The sequence below is a fragment of the Odontomachus brunneus genome, unplaced genomic scaffold (assembly GCF_010583005.1).
Source record: "Odontomachus brunneus isolate Ranch 3 - 2012 unplaced genomic scaffold, Obru_v1 Obru_scaffold_003, whole genome shotgun sequence".
NCBI lineage: Eukaryota > Metazoa > Arthropoda > Insecta > Hymenoptera > Formicidae > Odontomachus > Odontomachus brunneus.
The window spans coordinates 286,828-308,079 of record NW_022639453.1 but is presented as its reverse complement, the minus strand read 5'-3'; the positions used below and the strand labels follow the sequence as shown (position 1 = coordinate 308,079).

At 42.0% G+C, this 21,252-nt stretch overlaps 1 protein-coding gene and 1 long non-coding RNA gene across 8 annotated transcripts in view; one reads left to right on the top strand and one right to left on the bottom strand.

Moving 5' to 3' along the window:
• The window catches only part of LOC116844644 (box A-binding factor-like), a 77,280-nt gene that overhangs the window by 19,857 nt on the left and 36,171 nt on the right, over positions 1-21,252 (top strand). For 5 of the 7 annotated variants that reach the window (XM_032816495.1, XM_032816488.1, XM_032816480.1 and 2 more), the window contains exons 2-3: positions 18,370-18,778; positions 19,027-20,109. In XM_032816495.1, the coding sequence (XP_032672386.1) occupies positions 18,370-18,778; positions 19,027-20,109 (1,492 nt within the window). Of the gene's footprint in view, positions 1-14,950; positions 14,973-16,918; positions 17,111-18,369; positions 18,779-19,026; positions 20,110-21,252 lie in introns of those variants that run through there. The other 2 variants (XM_032816514.1, XM_032816504.1) reach the window with 2 other exon arrangements.
• On the bottom strand, positions 16,795-19,150 carry LOC116844782. The gene is made up of 3 exons (XR_004378134.1): positions 19,009-19,150; positions 18,203-18,759; positions 16,795-16,923 (listed from the first exon to the last, which is right to left on the bottom strand). It is a non-coding gene; the product is annotated as an uncharacterized LOC116844782 (long non-coding RNA).

Sequence of the window (21,252 nt, the reverse complement as noted above, 5' to 3'; positions counted from 1 at the left end):
ATGGTATCGCCCAGTTGCCAGAAAGATGGCAAAAAGTTGTAGAAAGTGATGGAAAATACTTTCATTGAAATAATTTAAATAAATTTTTTACAATAAATGCTTTTTCTCAGTATTTTTTGGGCGGAAACTAAGTTAAGGTCCTAATAGATTAAGCTTTAGGGTTAACTACCGTTGGTCACTCCGTAACGCTCGTTGCGTGCACCTCGCTGCATCCGCTTCGCGGCGCGATCTTGAGCGACATCAGGAGCCGACTTTATGCCTGTGCGCGCGCGCGATGCACTTGTCGTTCCGTCACCTAACGCCATCTGTGATCCGCGACGCGGCAACGCAACGCGTAACTCAAGCACCACTTTCGAATACGAAATTTCGCAACGCTCGTCGAGAGCGGTCGTTTGGCGCGCGTGAAATAATCGATTGTCCTTGGACATCGCCGACAAAGCGAGGATCCCTGGACGTCCCTCGTCTATTTCCACCCCGGGTCGGCGTTGAAGTTGACGTCGAAGCGCGGTGAGTGAGTCTATTCGAGAAATTTCGCCACTCCGCCTTGCTAGCATACATCGCCACATAGCCTCGCAACGGTATATCGAGCCCGTTAATCTTAACGTATCCCTCACTTCTGTCTCCTCGTCAAATCGCGTCTTCTGTTTTGCGTCGAATAATTGCGCAATTCTCGGGAACTTCGTCGAAGTGATGCGCGGCATAAAGCGAGGTTAAGAATGCTTCGTATCCGTTAGATTAAGTTGTAATCAATGGTGCGTAGATTTCGAGGATCAGCGAGGTCCTCCTGTTAGCCCTTTACAACTGACGCCGCACATTTTTTCATGTAGAGAGATAAATTCTTAATCCCGCGCCGCCATAAAATAATAATGGAACAAATATTTGTCGTCGGTCTCTTTTTTCTCTCTCGCTTCTATACGGCCGGCTCTGTGTTGGTCGTCACACCAACTCAGGTATCGTAAACTTCCGCGTAGTCGACGAAACGTAGTTTGGTCGCGTTAAGAGGTTTGTACTTCGGCTAATTCTCATTAATCGCATGCTAATGACGAATATGCAACACTATGCCGGATTTGATAGTCGGGAATGAAATTCAATGCTTATTCCTCAGACAGATGAGACCTCTGAGGGTCACAGGACATGCTCACCGTCCGGCAAAAACTGAACCGTAGCCATATTATTCTATTAATCAATAGCCATATTATTCCATTAATCAATACCTTTTACGGAGAAAAATGCCGCGTCGCTTGGCTATCGTGTTACTTCTCACTATGTAGCAAGCGTTTCCACATCATGTATACAAAAAATGTGTTGGAAAAAAGGGTTTGTTTTAATTTTATGGAAAAAAGAGTTTTTTTTTAAATTTTATAGACTCTGAAATGATATTTATTTAGCAAACATTTCTAAATAACCTGCCATACTCTCATACTTTACCTAATCTAAACCCTTGTCTACAATCTTGGTTTAATACCGTTCTTACCGTAAGAAATTGACCAACCACAGTCGATTATTCTTTTAAAAATTAACCATGATTTCTTACTGCTTAAAGCAAGGTTGTGGACACAAGGGATAATCTACTTTAGAACCACGTCCTAATGACGGGCATACAGCTCGTCGTGGAGTCAAGAATCCGATTTCACGCTTATATCTCCGACAGTTCAAATTTCTAGTAGACGTCTTTTAGAAGACGTCTTTTAGAAGTGCGTACTGTCTGGGACAGTGTTTACGCGAATGGAAACGTAGATTCTACAATCGATTCGGTTGCTACGAGTGTATTATCGCGAATCGGCGAACTTGCGCATTTGGAGCATCGCCTCGTTTCTTAACGGCGGAAAATGAGTTGAACGATAACCGGGACGTGTCGGTGGATTTGCGTCGTGGGTGCTTAGGCATGAAACATAGGGATTATCTCTCACGGTCTTATTCGTGCGTGGCGCGCTTTATCGAGCTGTTCCGACGCGGAAGGCACGTACGGAATCAACGGGGACGACGACACCGGCCGCAGTGATAACGCGAGCCCTAATTGTCGTGTTTTCGTCGTTCCCGTGCGAAAAGCGACGGGTAAATAATGCTCAGCGCGACGCGACACGACGCGAAGCGGTCAGACCCGTTTGACCAGAAATGCGTAATGCGCTCGGGTCGACCGTGTTTGATAAATAAATACGCCATGATTTCCGGTTGCGATCGTGGGAGTGCTCGCGAGAACTTCCCACGACGAAAATTGATCGAAGTGTCGCACCTACAGTAAAAAATTCCGTCGAAGCGCGAGTTGACCGACGCGTCGTCGTTCCCGAGCGAAGTTCAGTCGTAACAAATAAAGAGAGAAAAGAAAGAGATAATTAAGAGAAGTAACGTCGAGAATTTGGAATTTTGATAACATCTTTTTGGAGATGTTATCTAGTTGATAACATCTCCAAAAAGTTAAAAAAGGATATTCGTTATCGGGGATTTCGTGGGACGCATAAGGGGTGGGTCGCGGTACCGGAACCACTTAGTTTCTTTCCGCTTCCTCTTGTCTTTCTTTCTCTCCCTCTCTTTCTCTCTCTCTTTCTCTCTCTTTTTTTTCTTAACAAGCATAGATTTTGTTATCGCTGTGGGGCAGGAGTCCGGCAGCGAAACCGGATGTCCGCCCGCGCAGGATGTGACGTCAGAGCTGCTGGCAGACCAGCAAGTACCGTAAACCTGCCTGGCTGCTTGCAACGCAAACATATTCCTCTCTATGCGTCTCATTCTTTTGCTCCCTCCGTTCCCCTTGTTTTCCCCCTGCGTCAGGTCGTCGTCCATCGCTCAACGTCTCACGAGCGTGTTTCGATATTTTGAAATCCGATACGCGTTGGATAGAATAGGAGAAGTAAGTACTTTCGATTAATAATGATTTGAATTGATCGATGTTTCTTGTGTTCTTTTTTCGTCTTTTGTTCATTGAAAACGTCCTGTGTACATTATTATTTATTACAGATATTATATATATATATATATATATATATATATATATATATATACACACATATATATATTCCTTTTTGGGATTTTTTTCTTTTCTTCGCATATTTGTTCTTTATAGTAAATTTGAGTCGTGCTCAAAAAAGGCCCTCTCTTCAAAGGTTTGATAATCCTTTTGATGTGTATATAAATATGAGCAATAACAACATTGTTCTGCTTTTAAATACAAATATTTAGACTTTTAACATAGATTTAGAGTATATCTTCAATATAATATATAAGCGATTGAATTCGATAAAGATTATTTTGACGTATTATTTAGGCAAAGAGCAAGAGGTATCGGTAAGCGTGAGGCCTTAGAGTCGTTCTACATTAGTTGCAAATTTCAAGATCGCAAGAAAATTGACCAATCGCAGTCAATTCTTCTTTAATCGTAAGAAGAACGATCGACTGTGATTGGTAAATTTTCTTGCGATTTGCAACTAGTGTAGAGCCGGCCTTAGATAACTAAGCGCAGTTTAAAATAAATCCTTATATAAGAGTGTACAGATACAATGTTTTTCGCATTCTTTGAAAAGCATCAGAGTATCTCTGATGAAAAGCCACCGTAGTAACACTGTTGATACTCAGGAACGTTCTCTCGCCGGACCGTAAAATGACGTAAAATAATATCTAACCGAGGCTAATAGGCGTCTCCCATTCTCAGCTGTGATCTTCAGGCCTCCGAAAGTTCCCTCGACCTAATACTCCATTACGCGGTGGATGTGAATTTAGTATACGGCCACGACCTGCGACCTCTCGATGACTGATTTATTAGCCTCTCTTCTCACCGAAACCGATCCTTCCACACGACCGCCGTCCTCGCTCTTCGTCCCTCCTAAGGCTCCTCGCTTACACTCCCTCACTCGCGTTACGCGACCATTTCGGTAAATGGAGTTACGCATGACTTACATAATATCGGTAAGTGGACCTCTTCCTAACTTAATCATTTCTGTGCCTGAAGCTAGGGAGCTCGTGAGATCAGATTCCGCGATTTCTTCGCGTCGATCTCCTTCGAGATCGACACTCTGAAATTAGTAGCTCCGATGACGACGTGTCGTGTTTCAAGAAGTCAAACACTAAGAATATGTTGATTTCATTTTGGATTATTTTTAGTTGAAATTAACATTCGAATAAATCGGGATCATAGATATTTATTCTTAAGTACTGTATAAAATAAGAGTTACTAATTCCCGAACAAGTACCTAATTCTGGATATTCTTATTGTTTTGGTCCTTAAATATGAATATTTAAACTTTCAACATAGAATATATGTATATATTTAATACATGTACATATATCTTTTGAAGGCTTAAATATTCGTATCTGAAGACCAAACCAATAAGAATGTCCATGATTAAATACGTGTCTGGACATTAGCACTTTCATCTTACAATATATACGATAATTAGGTACGTCTTATATATCTTATTCTCTCAGAATATATTATAAGACAATATATATATATATATATATATATATATATATATATATATATATATATATTTATCAAAAAGACATATAAGAATTATGACTAAACGCAGTAATTACAGCGTGACGTGTGGGATGATGGACGGCGTGACGAAAGCGTTTATCTGACGTGTATGATGAAAGATCATAAAAATCCGGAAGCAACGAATGTTCGAGATATTCATCGCGCGTCTCTCTCGCGATAACGCAAAATCAGCCGGTGCGCCATTAAAAACGTAACGAACTCCTGAGCAAGCTGTTAATTTTTCGTCACCCTCCTCGAATGCAACCAGATAAGCCGCGAGCGGCTAAAGGTTCGAGTACTTTGAAGTGCGTCGGTTTCTTGCAGGCATTCGAGAATATTGCTGTTCTATGTGGAAAAGACACAGCGAGAGGAATCGTTAAGATTTTTCGAGAAGAGACAGTTCTCAGATGTACAATCGGGCGAGAGCGGGCTGTCTGTGCGCAAAGTATCGACGGCAGGCTTTCTTTCGAGCTCAAGTGCCGAACAATTATAGCTGTGGAAACATTCGAATTTGAGGTTCGTGTCATGGGATACTTCGCACAGATAAAAGTCTAATTTTTCCGTCCTCCATGCTTTGTGCCACCGACGACGATCGGTTGCACTCAATGCTGCTCACACACATTGAGACAAAAATATCTAAAATATAGTAATGTTGCAATTATAAGTAGAATCGTAAATCTCGTAACTTGTTCTCGTAAAATTCGTCAGAACTTATAAGTAAATTTATAAGTCTATGTAATATCATCAATATAGTACAATTACTTGTAAATATCTACGATTTCATGTAATTTACGATATTTACAAGTGATTATACAACATATGATATTGCATAGACTTGTAAATCTACTCATAAGTTCTGACGAATTTTAAGAGAATAAGTTATGAGACTTATGATTCTGCTTAGAATTGCAGTATAAATATTTATTTATGCGGTGGATACTATTATTTAACACTAATAATATATTTACTTAAACTTAATTCTTTTATTTAAGTAAAATAAACAACTGCTCTCGTGAGAAGATTTCCTTAAGGTTTCCTTAAGAAAATGTATATTTTCTTGTTTGAGAAATATTTCATATATTATAAATATTATAAATATTTTAAATATTTCATATAAGTAAATATTTCAAATATTTCATATAAGAAAAATATTTCATATAAGTAAATATTTCAATATAAGTAAATATGTTATCCGTACACCGAATAAATTTCTTTTATATCTTGGATATTTTTCTCTTCCAAAGAGTGTAGACGTCCATTCGTGGACGTTTCATGACATTTGCGATGCATCGCTTTTCATAACTGTAATTACACGACGTAATTACCGCAATTGCGGCAATTGCGATAGGACGCAAGATTAACATCCCGCAAAATTAACACTGAAAACATACTTCATTATCGACTAAAGTATACTCCATTACGCGTATCATACTAGACAACCTTGGCAAAAATTAGAGTAGTTGTTTCTTGTGAACGTTCCGGGCGCACGTGAACCGTCTGCGACGCGTGTCTGTGCACTGTTAATGGCAGTAGCCTCTCGAAGGGTCACTTTACGAAGTGGCGCTTACATTTTGCGGGTGGCGATCGGGAAGAAAAAAGGTCCCGAAAGAGAGAGGGAGAGAGAAAGAAAAAGAGAGTGAGAGAGGTGGGCGTCGGCGCATAAAAAGCTGGGGGATGCTTTAAACGATCCGCAGCACGATCATCGTGCCCTTCTCGCGTTACGCCACGCTGTCTGCGTATCGTTGTCTCGCGGCTCGTGACGGCTGAAACTCGTCACCGAGAGGGAGGGCGAAGGGCAACCTGTCGACAAACTGCCCGGCCGAAGTGTCGCAGCGGGTACTCATACGAAAAACTTCGAGTCGTTTGTAGGTGACACACGGCGCGTACGTTTCATAATAGTGTGTAGCCGGCGGTCCCCTTTAGATTGCGTTGAGCTAAGGGTGGATGAATCGAATAAAGAGAGAGGCAGAGAGAGAGGAGATCACGGATTTCTTCTCACGGAATTCCTGTCTCCATTCACAAGGCGGCGGAAAGCAAATATCGCGGACGGGACGGCGCGCGAGGACGATTAAGGAGGAAACGTCCACGAGGCCTGCGGAAATGGCAAATATCCTGGCTGGAGTCCCCCGACGGACACCCCCGCTTTCGGTTTGGTTTATGACACCTCTCCTCTTCTCCCCTCCCTTCTCTCTCTCTCTCTCTTCCTCTTTCTCACCTGGTCGACATTGTCGACATTGTTTCTTTCTTTGAGGCGTCGCTAATGACCCAACAGCACTGCGTCCTTTTTCTTTTCCGCGCGCCGCTCTTTAATATTTGCTCACCTTCCTTCGTCGGAATGTCCTGTATCGGGTCGTACATACAAAGAGGACTTCGCAGGTTCTTTAGGGCTGCGTCTGGCTTATGTTCCTAAACTAGTGCCGTTATTAGACGTCGTATAACGCGCGGACGTTTATTCTGCCCGACAGTAAATTTCCCAGTGTTTTTCCTTTCATCAATTGCGTCGATCGTGTCCTGCAAATTCCCGTTATAAAAAGCTACTGAAATATATACAAACTGGAACATATACCTGGATATCTCTAATAACGCTATGTCTTTGTCTATTCTTTGTTGATCCTATTATACCTCATCTTCCTTCGACCACACTGATCCAGACAAAGATGAAAAAGAATCCAGGGATCTCTTTCTCTCTTTCATCCCGTTTGGATATTACATGGCAATGCATGTTCCAGTTAGTATATATTTCAATGTAAGAGGCCAACTAATGGATTATGATGATTATTATCATCATCCATCACGTTAAGCAGGAATCTATGCTCAACGATCGATGAGCTGCGTACCCATCGCGAACTTTTGAGATTTGTTTGTAACAAAGCCAAAGATAAAAGGCAGCAGTAATCTCTGAGATAATTTCAACAAACGTTGCAGAAAGAGCTCTGTAAAACCTTACAGCAGAAAAGATTGCATGAAATTGTTGAATTAAAACTTTTTTGGCTCTGTGTCCGTGTATTTTCTTGTTTCGGTTCACTGTGCGACGCTTAAAATTCATGGCAACGTGAAGACTTGTTAATGAACTGGAGGCAATGCCGCTCGCGTTGTTGATATTTGGACTAGATAGAGCGTTGAGCGCTCTATGAATCAACGAGTTAGAGATTTGTTTAATAAAGCCAATGATAAAAGACAATAGCCTCCGAGATAAATAGAGGTCACCGACCTGTCTATATACAGAGCACTCCGTTTCTGTCACGGCACTTTTCGAATGATACATGTTGCACTGTCAAAATTATAATTGGTGTGGACAGTGGGCCAATTCGAAGTCGATTCTCTCTTAGATCAAACCACCTCAACGTCGTCTCGACATTTTCCCAAGGACGAAATCGACTCCGAGTTGAACGAAGAATTAACTGTCAAAGAATAACGTGGTGAAAACAAGACACTCTGTACACGGGGAGAATTTTATAGTAAAAATCACTATAGAATTTTACAGTAAAAATTGTTGTAGAACTTACTATTAAATTTACTATGTTTCGTAGTAAGATATGCTTTATTAACAGTCTATTCTTGCACTATTAGAAACATTACAACATAATAGTAAAATAAAAAAAAAAATTTATATGGAAAAAGAAAAAACTGTAATATCTTCTCCGCGTGTGCATTTCCCTTTCTTTCTTCGTCTTGCTGGCAAAGCGACCCAGAACGTCTCTCTGACCCAAACGAAACGACTTAAAGGCCGTGGACTATTAGTTTTAGTCGCGAACGAGTATCTGCTGATCGATATATTAAGTTCCTTCGCTCGAAATCCCTTCTCATTTAACTTCCTCATGCGACGCGTTACGAAAGATCCTTAATCATCGGCGACATCTATTAATCTTCGAAATGAGTTACTTGAGCCGATCACGGATTCCCTCTTTGCCCCTTTCGTGCGTGATTTATATTGAGTTTTTCTCCATTTCCTCTACCGACCATTTTTCAACGTTTGCAACCAAGTATCCCAAGTAGCACCAAGTCGTTCGCTTGGGAGCGAATGGCCGAATGGGAACAGTAAGATTTCAGTGGCAGAGAAATTTTAAGATTGGACAGATCTCAAATACAATCTTGATTTTGTGCTTAAGATCGCGTTGCATTTTTTTCTGAGCACACACAGGATCAGGTCACGACAGTCGATCGATGACCCTGTGTGAGAACGTGTTAATCCTTTTGATGCCGAGAAGATGTACGAATGGATTTCGGGGAAAGGAAGACGAGACGAACATGTCGACTCCGTCGCAGTCCGTTGATATTCCGCAGCCGTCTTGTAGTCTTTATGGGCTCGCCGTTTTATTACCCATTAACTTCGAAACGAAGCGTGATTTAGGGTAAAGTCGTAGTCTCGGGTAAAGTCGTAGTCTCGATCGCTTAGTCTTCTTTGCCCCCAACAGGACTTAGTAATTCTGTCGCTGAGATACGCGACTCTCACGACCTAATCCCATAATGGGAGATATTAAATGAGGAGGTCATCGGTATAATTTTATAAGAAATTTTGTAGGTTAAGAGACGCGAGTTTTAATGGAAGATTATGCTTAATTTATTATATTTTGTTTGCGCAACTCAACAGTATCGGTTATCTGTCAGCGGTATTCTTGCGACAAACTAATCTCTCAGTGCAAATAATTGATTTAATTAATCGTTTCATTGAATTTCCGTACATTTTAGCCGCAGGTACGCACTCAGGCTCAGGTTTGTTAGCGCATTAATAATTGATTGCGGAATAGAGTTAAACGCGCTTATATCACCGTATATTATTGTCGAAGAGGTCGATTTATTCATCTGTTTCATATGCTAATTTATAAGCTATTTAATTACCTATTATAAAATAGGTATTTAAACTACCTGTGATGTTTAATTAATGCCTTATTCCTTAATCTATTTTTCTGTTAATTTGTTTGGGAAAATTTTTAAACGTTTAAGCGATCGTTTCAAATTTATTTCAGATTTTCCTTTTGCCTTAATGAACTTTCTTCTAATGAACTTTCTTCTAATTGGAAATTCACTCCAATACATCCAATTCATCTCCAAATTGGAGATACTCCAATTTTTTTCTTTTTTGAATTAAGAAAAATATATTGAAGCAGAATGCTCTCTTATGCGTGATAGATGCGAAAGACACGACAAGCTCAAGACTTGTATTGTAAATAAATTCCTCTATAACTTTAAAAATATTGTGCCTGCAGTATTTTCCTTTTGGTTTTAGAAGAATCCTCTTGAGACTATATAGAATTCCTCTAAGGATGAAATTATATTTTTTGGGGTGAGAGAAATGTATCAATCGTCAATAACATCTGACAGTATCTGATTGTAATGGAACTCACTCAGTTTCTCGCGAAAGATGGGAGAGAAGAGGGGCTGCGGTTCAAGGGTCAGCATGCTGGGTCAGCATGATCGAAGAAAGAAAGAGAGAGAGAGAGATGCAGTCTTCATGTAGTTAAATTTCCATCATAGCGTCGCGCTATCCTCCTCGTCTTATTGTCCGCGTCGTCGGGGATCGTCGTCTTTGTTCCCGTCGACACAGGCACTGACTGATAAAGTCCGCGACTCATTGTTCGTCCGGCGAATATTAATTGGGTTAGTCTCGTATTTTTCTTGTTTTTTTTTCTCTCTCTCTTTATCTTTCTCTCTCTCTCCCTCATAATTATACGTCACGCGTTGTGAGCTGTCGCGAAAGTGTATCGCGAGAAAAACTCGCGAGACAGACTTAATCTAAAAGCGTTCTCTTACGCAACAGATAGGCTAACCGCATCGGGTGTGTCATTTTCTAATTGCGCGTATGCGAGAACGATAGACGCTCCTCTACGTAGAATACCAGAAAGCGTTCAACTCTCGTTGATATAGTCGAGTGCACGAACTATTCTTAGCGCTCTGAGACTCATCGCCTCGTCTACGTACTGTCGCGTCTCCATCTGATTCGCGACGTGGTCTATCTCTTCGAATTTTCGCATTTTGAGTTGCACTTTGATAGCAAATGTTTTACTTTGCGCTTGATTGACAGCAAATGTTACTTTGCGTTTGCGCGCAAATGTCGCGCGGCTGCGATGACAATCGACGCGCTGGCGCTAAAACACCTCGGGTCGTTTCTTCTTTTCTTCCGCACTGGTGGCACGTGCAAGTGCGAGGAACATGTATCGTGGTCGCGTGCCGTCTCGTATCACCTTATCGGCCTTATCACATTTTATCGAGTCGAGGTAGTAGTTTTGTACGACTGCGCGTTAAGATACCAAGGTGTCGTTGCGATCATGAAACGTGAATGATTTATCGCGATCTATTTCGCGACTTTGTATCAGTGAACATCGCGCGAAAACGATCGATATATCCGCGATATTTTATGATCATAAAATTTATAAAAACCGATGGGCATACTTTGGAGCAATGAGACTCGACCGCGCAGCTGACATTTTTGTGCAGCACTGCGAATCTGTGGTAAGAATCTTACCTCTCGTGCTCTGAATCTCCAGAAAATCATAAATATTATCTGTCATTGTTGCAGCAAAACTGACGCGAGTACTGACCGTGTTCTATTCTTTTCTTTCCAAAATTAAGGACGGGAGAAAATTCTATTCGATTTTTCGCGATTTTACTTTACATTTGTGCCAATCAGAATTTCACTTTCCCTCGACTTGTGCTTTGTATAAAGGGGATGCTTTATCTCTGTATTGTATCGTGATGGTTTCTTCAAGAGAGAGAGAGAGAGAGAGAGAGAGAGAGAGAGAGAGAGAGAGAGAGAGAGAGAGAGAGAGAAAGAGAACCAGACATAAACACACATTGGAGGAAATATACACTTCGAGGGTGTTTGCACGTTTTATGGCGGCACGCAGACTGTCTCCCGAGCGAGCCTCAGTCAAGCTCGTGCCCCTTCAGGGAAGGAATCCCTCGTAAGAAGAACAAAGGTCCTTCCACATCTTTCGTGCATTACTCTAGGTTCTTTGCTCTTCGGCTTGTTTTCCAAAACATCCGATTCAAACTTGGCTGAACTCGCCGTAAAACTCGATGGAATAAATAAAAGCGAAAGGTAAATAAGGAAGATGGTCGGAAGGGAAAGGACAAGGGACAGGGGCGGAAAAAGAGAGAGAAATATTTTGAATGTGCGCACTAAGCGGCAAATCGACCTGTTAATGAAGACACACGAGCACACGCATACGCCTGTCGAGGGGTGTGCGGAGATTAGCCCCTATCATATAGCCGCGGGATGAATGAGCGCCACGAGCGATTATACCCCGATTGTATTATCATCTTTTTCTACTAGCGGCAGCTATCATAGCGTGTGTAGTATAACGAGCGGCGTATTACACACCGCGATTGCGGACTTTCTATCGTCTTTTAAGAGTCGCATAGTAGCCTAATCTGTGTAGCCGCGACCGCAGTCGTCGGTGCAGCTCCAGCGGCAGACATTGCGACGACACTGATGGTGATTATGGCAGCGTAAGCAGTTTCAAGTGCGACGCATAGCAGCAACGAGCCTTTCCACGCGGTTGGTTCGCGGGTTTTCGAGGAAAGACGAGCGTCCGCTTGAAAGTGCGTCGCGGTGTCGATCGTTCTTGAGCCTTTCTGTTCAAATAAACTATCGAGAAAGGGGAAAGTGAGGGGAAAATTCGTCGCGTCACCAAAACAGAATGGATACTAAAGGAAAAAGATTGAAGAAAGGAAACACGAGGAGAAACTATGGCTCTAGTTTTAACAAGAGCAGGTTGTAACGATACTGTTATTTCATACAAAAAGGTTTAGAGCTAAAACAAAGATGCAAGCATCATTATAACCTGCATTTGACCTGCTGTCAAAACTGGCTCTGGTCTCCCTTACTCCTCGTTTCTTTTTCTTGTGTTTTAGTACCTAATCCTTCTTTGTGACACAATGACATGGCGACCTATCCCTTTCCTTTCCCCTCTCATTAGTTTATTTTGACAAAAAAGGTTAAGAACGATCGCCACTGCGGTGTATTTTCGAGCGAGCAGGACTTTTGCGCCGCGAATAACAGCTGGAAATCACAAACAATTGGTAGGACGCAGAACGAGGCGGCAAATCGCGGGCGATGAAGTATCACGTAGTGATAGGCTACCGCGCATTTTCATACGTGCCGCTTTTGAGTGAACGCGAGCGTGTGGATTGCCCCGCTGTGTGAATCACCCGACGTGCTCCGCGCGTGTGAATGCGGTCGCGGATTATAACTTTACGACAATAACGACGACGACGTCGACGTTATGCAGGGAATACGCCGTGGACGATGTGCGCGAGAACACCTGGCCTTCTTATCGGAAATAGGCAGAACGCACCCATACCTAGGCCAACGGCATACCTATCCAACAGCCACTACGCCTACCTACAATGCATTCCCTGTTCCTTCGTGAGCGCTGCAGCGCCTCGTACGGGCGCTCCTTATTTTGCTTTTCGTACAAAAGGTGGATTTTAAGGAGGATAAAGAGGTATTTAACGAAGACAATCGGTAGAGAAAAAGGGGAGGCTGTTTGTTGAAATCCTCTCCAAGACTCCAAGGCCTCTAAAAAATTATAAAACAATTATGGAAAAAGTATAACAAAAGTTTTTCATCCAAAGAGACAAAAGCACGCATACAAGAAAGAGGAGAAAATAATAAAGTGCAAAAGGACAAGCAAAAAGTAAGGAGTACACTGAGAGAAAATACTTGAATATTTATTTGTGAGACAGAAAGTTTACATTTCTTTGTGTGTGTGAAGTAAAGTTTATTTCTGTGTAAAATTTCTCTGTGTAAAATAAAATTTAATGTTTCATGAATAAATTTCCAATTATTTATTTTTGAAGTGTGTATGAAGTATCGCGCAGTGATAAACTATAGACGCACATTTTCACACGTGTTGAAGAAAGAGAAAGAGAAAGAAGAAACGTAAACAGGAAAAGAAAAAAGAAAAAAGGAAAACACTTTCCCTTTATTTCTCTCTCTATTTCTTTCTCTATTTATTTTTTTATTTCTTAAATATAAAGACATAATGGCAATAGAAATAAGTATTAGCCAATAGGGAATAGAAATAATTTACCAATCCGAATTCCTATTCCTTCTTCCTATTGCCTATTGCCTGGCATTCTGGATAGAAATACTTTCGGTATAAGGAAGAAATATAGAAATACTTTATAGTATAGAAATACTTTCGGTATTAGAATATGAACGTAAGTGAAATAAATCCTTTTCACCTCCTACTTCAACTTATGCCAAGTTTACTTCGCGTATTTTAGGTAAGCCTTAAAATTTGCATATTTAAGGGACCTTTATCGTATCTAAATGCACGAATAATTATTATACTATCTTCGTCGCGAGAGTTACCGTGAGTTTCGACAGTCAGAGGAAAACGTAGAAGAGAAAAAGAGGAAAGGAAAATAAAGATTCGTAAGCTTAAGATAAAGAGGCTATTCAATCTCTGAAAATCTCGTCATATAACGCATCGATATATACGTATATGTACGCGCCTGGTTCGCTCGTATTGTGGATAACAGAGAATGTTTTTGTAAGAGTCTGGAAGATAAGGAGACCTTTGGCCTCGATGTACAAAACCTCTTCCGCTCGTCCAGCGACTCTGGAACTAGTTCTCTTAGCTACTGTATGTATCAGAAGCTGTATCATCTACTCCTTCTCTCTCTCTCTCTCTCTCTCTCTCTCTCTCTCTCTCTCTCTCTCTCTTTCTCTCTTTTCTCTCTTTCCCTTCTCTCGCGTATAGCTCGAGTGGATAATAAAAAACGCCATTGCACCGCCGTTGGCTCGTACCGTACATAATTCTATGCGCGTCGTATCGCGCGCACCTTGCGATCGACAGCCGAGGAAATATCGCCTCGTCGAAGATGAACACTAAGCGAATAAGCGAGGCGACGACGGGAAATGCCGATTCGTTCTATTCGGCAACTAATGTTGAAGATAAGATAGCGCACGGATGTCCCTTGTGAAATATTAATAAAAAGAATGACCTAAGGACCGCGTCCCTATTTTTCAACAAAAATCTAAAGATCGAAGAGTTTCTCCGAGAAAGAAAGGAAGAGTGAGAGAAAGAGAGAGAGAATATGTGTGTGTATAAGAAGTAATACGAAATGTACTGCTCGATCATAACAGATTTGACAGATTAGGAGGGAATTGTTGAAGCGCGGGAGTGAAATATGTCGAGGTGAATTTCTCTCATGAATATCGAAACCACCACGGAATCAAAGTCGATCATGCGGCTTTCTTTATCGACAAATGTCGCCGGCCATTTGTTCGTTTTACTGTTGCAACAATGGGGGAAGGTCCCTCTCGTTGCTGCAGCCGCGTACACGCCCGTCGCGTATATTTTCTTCATCGAGTGATTAATCGGGGTCGTGGCTCTGCATCTCTTCGTCGCAGATAAACGCGGTGCTCCGGCCAATTCCTCTTGTTCGGGCTTCAAAAGTTCCTCGTTCAGACTTTTGTGCGTGTAACGCGATTACACCGCTCGTCATTGTGCCCAGCCTCTCCTGAAACGCGATTCATCTCTTATGGAAAGTACATATACATAATTATTAATAAATAATACGGCGTATACGATCGTTTTTGTAACATACATTCTTTGGTTTCTATTGAAAAAAATGATTTCTTTATCTGATTGACGGAAGACTGTTATGATCATCATTGTTATCATCATTGTAATATCATCATCATTGTCATCATCATCATCATCACCATTATTATCAATAAGTCGTATCAATACGACTCAAAGAGAAAGGGATTCGATTTTGTATCGATTTTAACGGAATTTTCCATACCAGTCGGATACACATTTCGGTATTATTATTTAAGTTTACTTTTTAAGACACTCATAAAGTAATCTTCGACGTACGACGTTATCAACAATTGCGCCGGAGTACCCCTGCGTGTGCACATTTTTATTTACATTATTCCAACGCTCGATCGTGGTGAACTGTACTTGGGACCTTTAATGCAAAAATATGTTTTTTAATAGAATTTGCGCGCAAAGAGCGGCAGTGGCAGATAATCCAACGAGCCTGACCTTTCCAATTTCGATTAGGTAACGTCAATAAGGTCGGCTGAATGTTAAACGGTCGATATACCGCGTTCGGGGATGATATCGCGACGATTTGAATGAAGGCAGTCGTGCATTAAAGCGACCTCCCTTGGGATTTCTCGCGCAGGAAGGATACTTGCCAGATAAACTTATATAATTATCATGGCGTGAGACAATCGATGATGGAAACTTTACAATTGTCAATTTTACATGTCGGTGTGAAAATTTTATATCGGGAGATGTATACATGTGTAAAATAATGGGTGCACATATAAAAATCTCAAGTAGCAGCAAACTCTTTTGTCGCGCGACTCTAGACTCGCCGGGGAGTCCGTCGTTATAATTAATGCCGCGAGAGTTGTGAAATAATCCTCATATTAATCATACGGTCAGATGTGCGACGATAAGTGAACTTTGTCGGATGAGCACAGCCGCGAGCTGTGATCAAATCGGTCTTGTGGACGCCACACGTGACATTCCTGAGGTTTTCCCTCGCACGTCGGGCACGTACGCGCGGCAGATTACTCACGACCACGTGGACAATCGCATTATGCATCTACTTACACTCGTTATGATCGGCCGATATTAACGTCGCTCGTGGTCAGACGTTGGTCTATTAAAAGTACACGAACGTACACGCCAATGTCCCTCACATTTTGCCTCGATTAATAATCGGAAAAATATGCGGTGTGCCTTCGGGATTGAGACGTGTTTTGGCACTTCACATTTCAGACGCGAGAATATTTCATTATTTCGTTTATTTTTTTGTTAATTGCCAATACTCTTCCAGATACTCTGCCAGCTGGCAGAGATAAACCAGTGATTTTGGAATATTTTGTATATTGAAATTAAATTTGTATTCTGTAAATCTCGCGAGATTCCACCGGCGAACACGATAAAATTGCAGACTAGAATCAACACGTTCCGTACATGTCGGTTGGTCCTACATGAGCTGTGACCCTCGACGATTAAAAATAATATTTTTATCTCCGATAGAGAGAACAGCTCGCGAAACCATTCTCCTCGTTTCTTTGCTCTCTTAGCCTCGTTTCTCTTTCTCTTACTCTTTTTCTCTTTCTCTCCCTCTTCCTCTTTCTCTTTCTCTCTCTCTCTTTCTCTTTCTCTCCTTCGTACATGCGTTCATAACGACGCAATGTCCATCCACGACTGAATGCGTGAGTGCGTGTGCCACCACCAACGACGACTAGATAAGAACACGTGGTTATTTTTGTAACGCACCGGCTAGCAACAGTTTCTCGGTGTCATCGGTACACCAAAGGCGCGTGTGTCCTGTGTCTCTGCCGAATTTTGATCGATCTTGGCACCTCTCGACATTGTTGCACGGGTGAATTCGTTTTTCTGTAGAAAAACGGGTGCGATACCGCCACAAAATGTCGATCCGTTTTTGGCAGTTAGTCGAATTACAAAGAGCTATTAAAGCAAAAGAACAGTATAGAATAGAAGAATGAATAGAATAAAATATAGCTATATTTTATTACATGATTATTATTAGTGTGTATATATATATAAAAGTTATATATACATATTTTTTTGGAAAACAAGAGACGTTATATAAGAAACTATATGTATAATACACAACATTACCATGCACACTCAGGTAGAAATTTAAAACAAAGATTTAAAAATTAAGGAACTTAAACAAAGTTTCTCTTTATATGTCCTTTTATTCAGACCATATAAAGACTCTATTTAGATCCTATTTGATATTTACCAAAACAAATTCTGACTAAAATGACGAATTCAAGTCCTATTCTGATATATTTATTTAAGTTATAATAAATTGTTTTTTTTTTTAGAATACATGTTACCATCTATTTTACACACACAACTCTTTTTCATTAAAATTTTTATTATAATTTTATTACAATTTTTCTAATTATATATAATACTTTCATATAATGAAAATAATAATACCATTATTATTATCAATATCGAACATCTTTTTTCTCTGACTAATTTATTCATTCATATTTTTTATTTAAAATCACAAAAAAATTTTAATACTGAAATTCTTTATTACTTTAATTATGTAAAATGTATTCATAAAAATACTTATCTTATAATTATTGATCATTATCTATTAGTAAATAATTGTTTTGGAGTCATACCTATTTTAGGGTATTTCTGGCTCAGGGCTACTACATATTTAATTTTTACCCAGCATGTAACAAAATATGTGGTGAAGAACGAGAGAAATAAAAATCGATAAAAAAATTATTTTTTTTAAACAGTTACTAAAATATATTTGATAGCGCAACACGGATCTTGATAAGACGCCTGCTTTGAGTTGAATGAAACGGTTGAATGCGCTTTTCCAAAACGTTTTGCCATTTATATTCGCGTGTCGACGATATCGGCTTTCTCAGATACGCACGTGTGTCACGAATCGATTTATAAAACTTTGTGATACGGTTATGCAACTTGTTACTATCGATTATGTTTGTTTTCGCTGTTTACAAAGTAACAAATTTATACTTAAGGAGATAAGTGACATTGGATGAAATAATCAGTTTTGTTCTAAAAGAATGCAGTCTTTTTTTTCTTCTTCATATATTTCCGTTCGCGGAATATTGATCTCTGTCGGTGTGTGAATACCAAGAATAAAGCAAAAAGAAAGTACCACTAAAACTTGTTTTCTAAAGGAACAAAATATCAGACTGAAAAATAATGTATTGTAAAAATTTATTACGCCGTTAATATCGGTGATGCTGTGTGACGATGTCCCCGTAGTCGTTTGCGAACTTTTGGTGGCTGCTTATTTGCTCAATGCGGGGGTCCTCCGATCCTAAAATAGATTTGAAATTCCGCAACTATTCTGTCGACATTCTGTCATTGAGCACGTCAATCTTTTTGCAGCGTTGCTCGACTATGTCGAGGGGACCGCAGAGCCGACGTCGCAGACTGCCAGAGAGGCGGTCATCAAGCAAGAAGAGGGGGAGGCGACGACGGCAATGACGGTGGCCGCAGTGCCGATAAAGAGCGAAGACGTCATCGAGCATGAAGTCGACCAGCGGCAGGAGCAGCAGCAGCAACAGCAGCAACAACGGCAACTGGCGTACGTGGCGAGTGAAGAGGTCGGGAAGGAGAGTGTGGGCGTGCTGAAGGCGGGACAGCCGGAAATGGAAAATGGCGCCATAGTAGAGTCGACCGGTGCTGGAGCAGTTGCTATTGCGGTTGCCGCCGTCGCCGCTGACCATGTCGAGGATCCCAGCGCCACCTACACTCTTCATCAGCTGGGCTACCATGCTGCAAACATCATTCGAAGGTGAGTGTCACAGCACGAACGATTTGATTAGATATCAGCTTGTCGAGCGGGATTTGATCGCGTAGAAATGTCTCTATATATTATTTTGCACTGTCATTGTGCGAACACCCCGAAACACCTCGGTTTTGTCTTGCGCTGAAACGTCATCGTGAAACCGTCAAATCAAATTTTACGGGCCACGTGATTAGCGTAATCTTCGCTCTCCCAAAAATACAGGTAGTTATTTCTACCTGTTTATCCCAAAACAGTAGCTACCTCGAAGAGGGCTCACCCCGCTACGAGGGTGGCGACATAAAGGAGGAGCAGCAACAGCAACAGGTCTCTCAGTCGTCCCACCCGTCGCACCATCTAGAGCACCACCACCACCACCACCACCACCACCGCCAGCAGCAGCAGCAGCAACAGCAGCAGCAGCAGCAGCAGCAGCAGCAGCAGCCGCCGCCGTCGCAGCACTCCCAGCCCCAACACCACCAGACGCAACATTACATCCAGCTCGGGGCGAGAGAGGTCCCGGTTCCCGAGGGAGGGGATAACCGGCACCCGACAGAGGCCTCCGTCGTGACGGAGGGAAGCAGAGCCGGCAGTCACATGCCTCACTCCACGATGCATCGTTACGGCACCGAGACGCTCTCACCAACTACGACCGATCATCATCAGCATCATCATCAACAGCAGCAGCATCACCACTTGTCTGAGGTGCATCAACACGCCGTGTTGTCGGCTCATCGCCACTTGGACGATCAGCAGCCACAGCATCATCACGAGATAGAGACGGACGAGGACGCGGAGCGAGGTGTCAGTGGCATTACCGTTGCCATGAGAACTCGAGGCGATTATCTGGGAACTCTGTTCCCCATCAATTCGTCGAATGCCGCGGGATCCGGTAACGGGCCCAACAATCATCACCATCATTCGCATCACTTGGACGACGTGTTGGAGGATTCCTACCTGCAGCATCATATCCGCGCCGGTGCTACCGCGACTGGCAGTGCCGGCGGCGGCGGCGGCGGCGGTGGTTCTCCGTCGGTTAGGACAGGCGGCTCGCCGACTCCCAGTCACAGTCCTCATGATGATCAGTCGCCGCATCGCCTGGTCCAAGAAGCTGGCTACAGCCCAAACGATCAGGGTAGATTGCAGTCCTTCACACATCTCACGGCTATGCAGCCATCGTCGGTGCAGTCCAATCACGGGCTGCAGGAGTCCGAGCGCGTGACCGATCAGCTGTACATGGACACGATCTACACGCATCACGCGACCAGCACCCCGCATCATCATCAGGAGCACGATCAGGGCCCCTCCACGCCGCACTCGCCGAGCGGCACGCTCTCCAGGTTAGTGACAATCGTTATCGTTATCGTAGTCGCGTGCCGCGAATGCATGTGTCAGGTGCGAGCGAGATTATAACGTCGTCAGCGCGACCATAAAAAAGCCTTTCTCGTTGGGAAAGGCTCTAATTATTCTGCTATAAGGATAATATGTCACGAATTATTCCTGGCGCGGAAAATAGTTGGGATCTGTACGTGTATCAGTGAATAAGCCAATGGTGGACTCGAAGTGGCTATCGTCGCTCGACTTCGCGTCTACTTAAAGCGGATAGCACACAGAAAATAGTGAGACTTGACCAGTAAGCGAACCAACCAACCGCAGTCGATGATTCTTCTTACGATCCAAGAATGATCGATTGTGATTGGTAAATTTTCTTACTGTCTAAGTCATGTTTTTCTGTGCGTTATCCGTTTAAACGCTATGAAAACCCATCAAGGTTTTTACAATGTTGTCTACGATTGTGTCGCACTTGGCGACGTAGCTTCGAATTGCATTGTTTGGCGCGGTGTTTCGCACTGTGGCGTCGTTCGTTGACACTGTCGCGACATTCTTCCGCGAGATTTGCGGTCTTTACCCGCGTCGGAAAATTACTTCACTCGAAGCGCATTAGCATTTATCGGGAATCTATTCATCTGTTGCTTTCTGAACGCGAGATACTTGCACGATATATGCGTCATTTGATCGTCGTCTTAATTAGCATCCCTGTGACTTCGTAAGTCACTTCGTAACTCGCGCTTCAACATTGATTTTCGCGCGCGAATAATATTAAAGCGGCAGCGCTCGCTTTGCGGTCAGATAAAAGAAATAGAGAGAGAGAGAGAGAGAGAGAGAGAGGCACAAGGTGATATATTTTGGCATTCGCAATTCTCAAACATCGACCGAAAAGGACTCGGCCTAGCTGCTGAAGGATCGGTAAATAACAGTCACGCCATCTTATCATGTATCCACAATAAAAAAGAAAGAATTAGTTTAACTTTGTGCAGTATGTAAATAGAATTTTTTGTTTTAATTTAATACTTTTTATTGAAATGTTAAGCTTATTACACGAAAAAAAAAAGTTTGATTAGAGGAACCAATTTCTGGTGAAATACGAACGATTCAGAAATCTCAATTGAAATTACCAGAATTCTGTTTGAGTTAACCAGAAA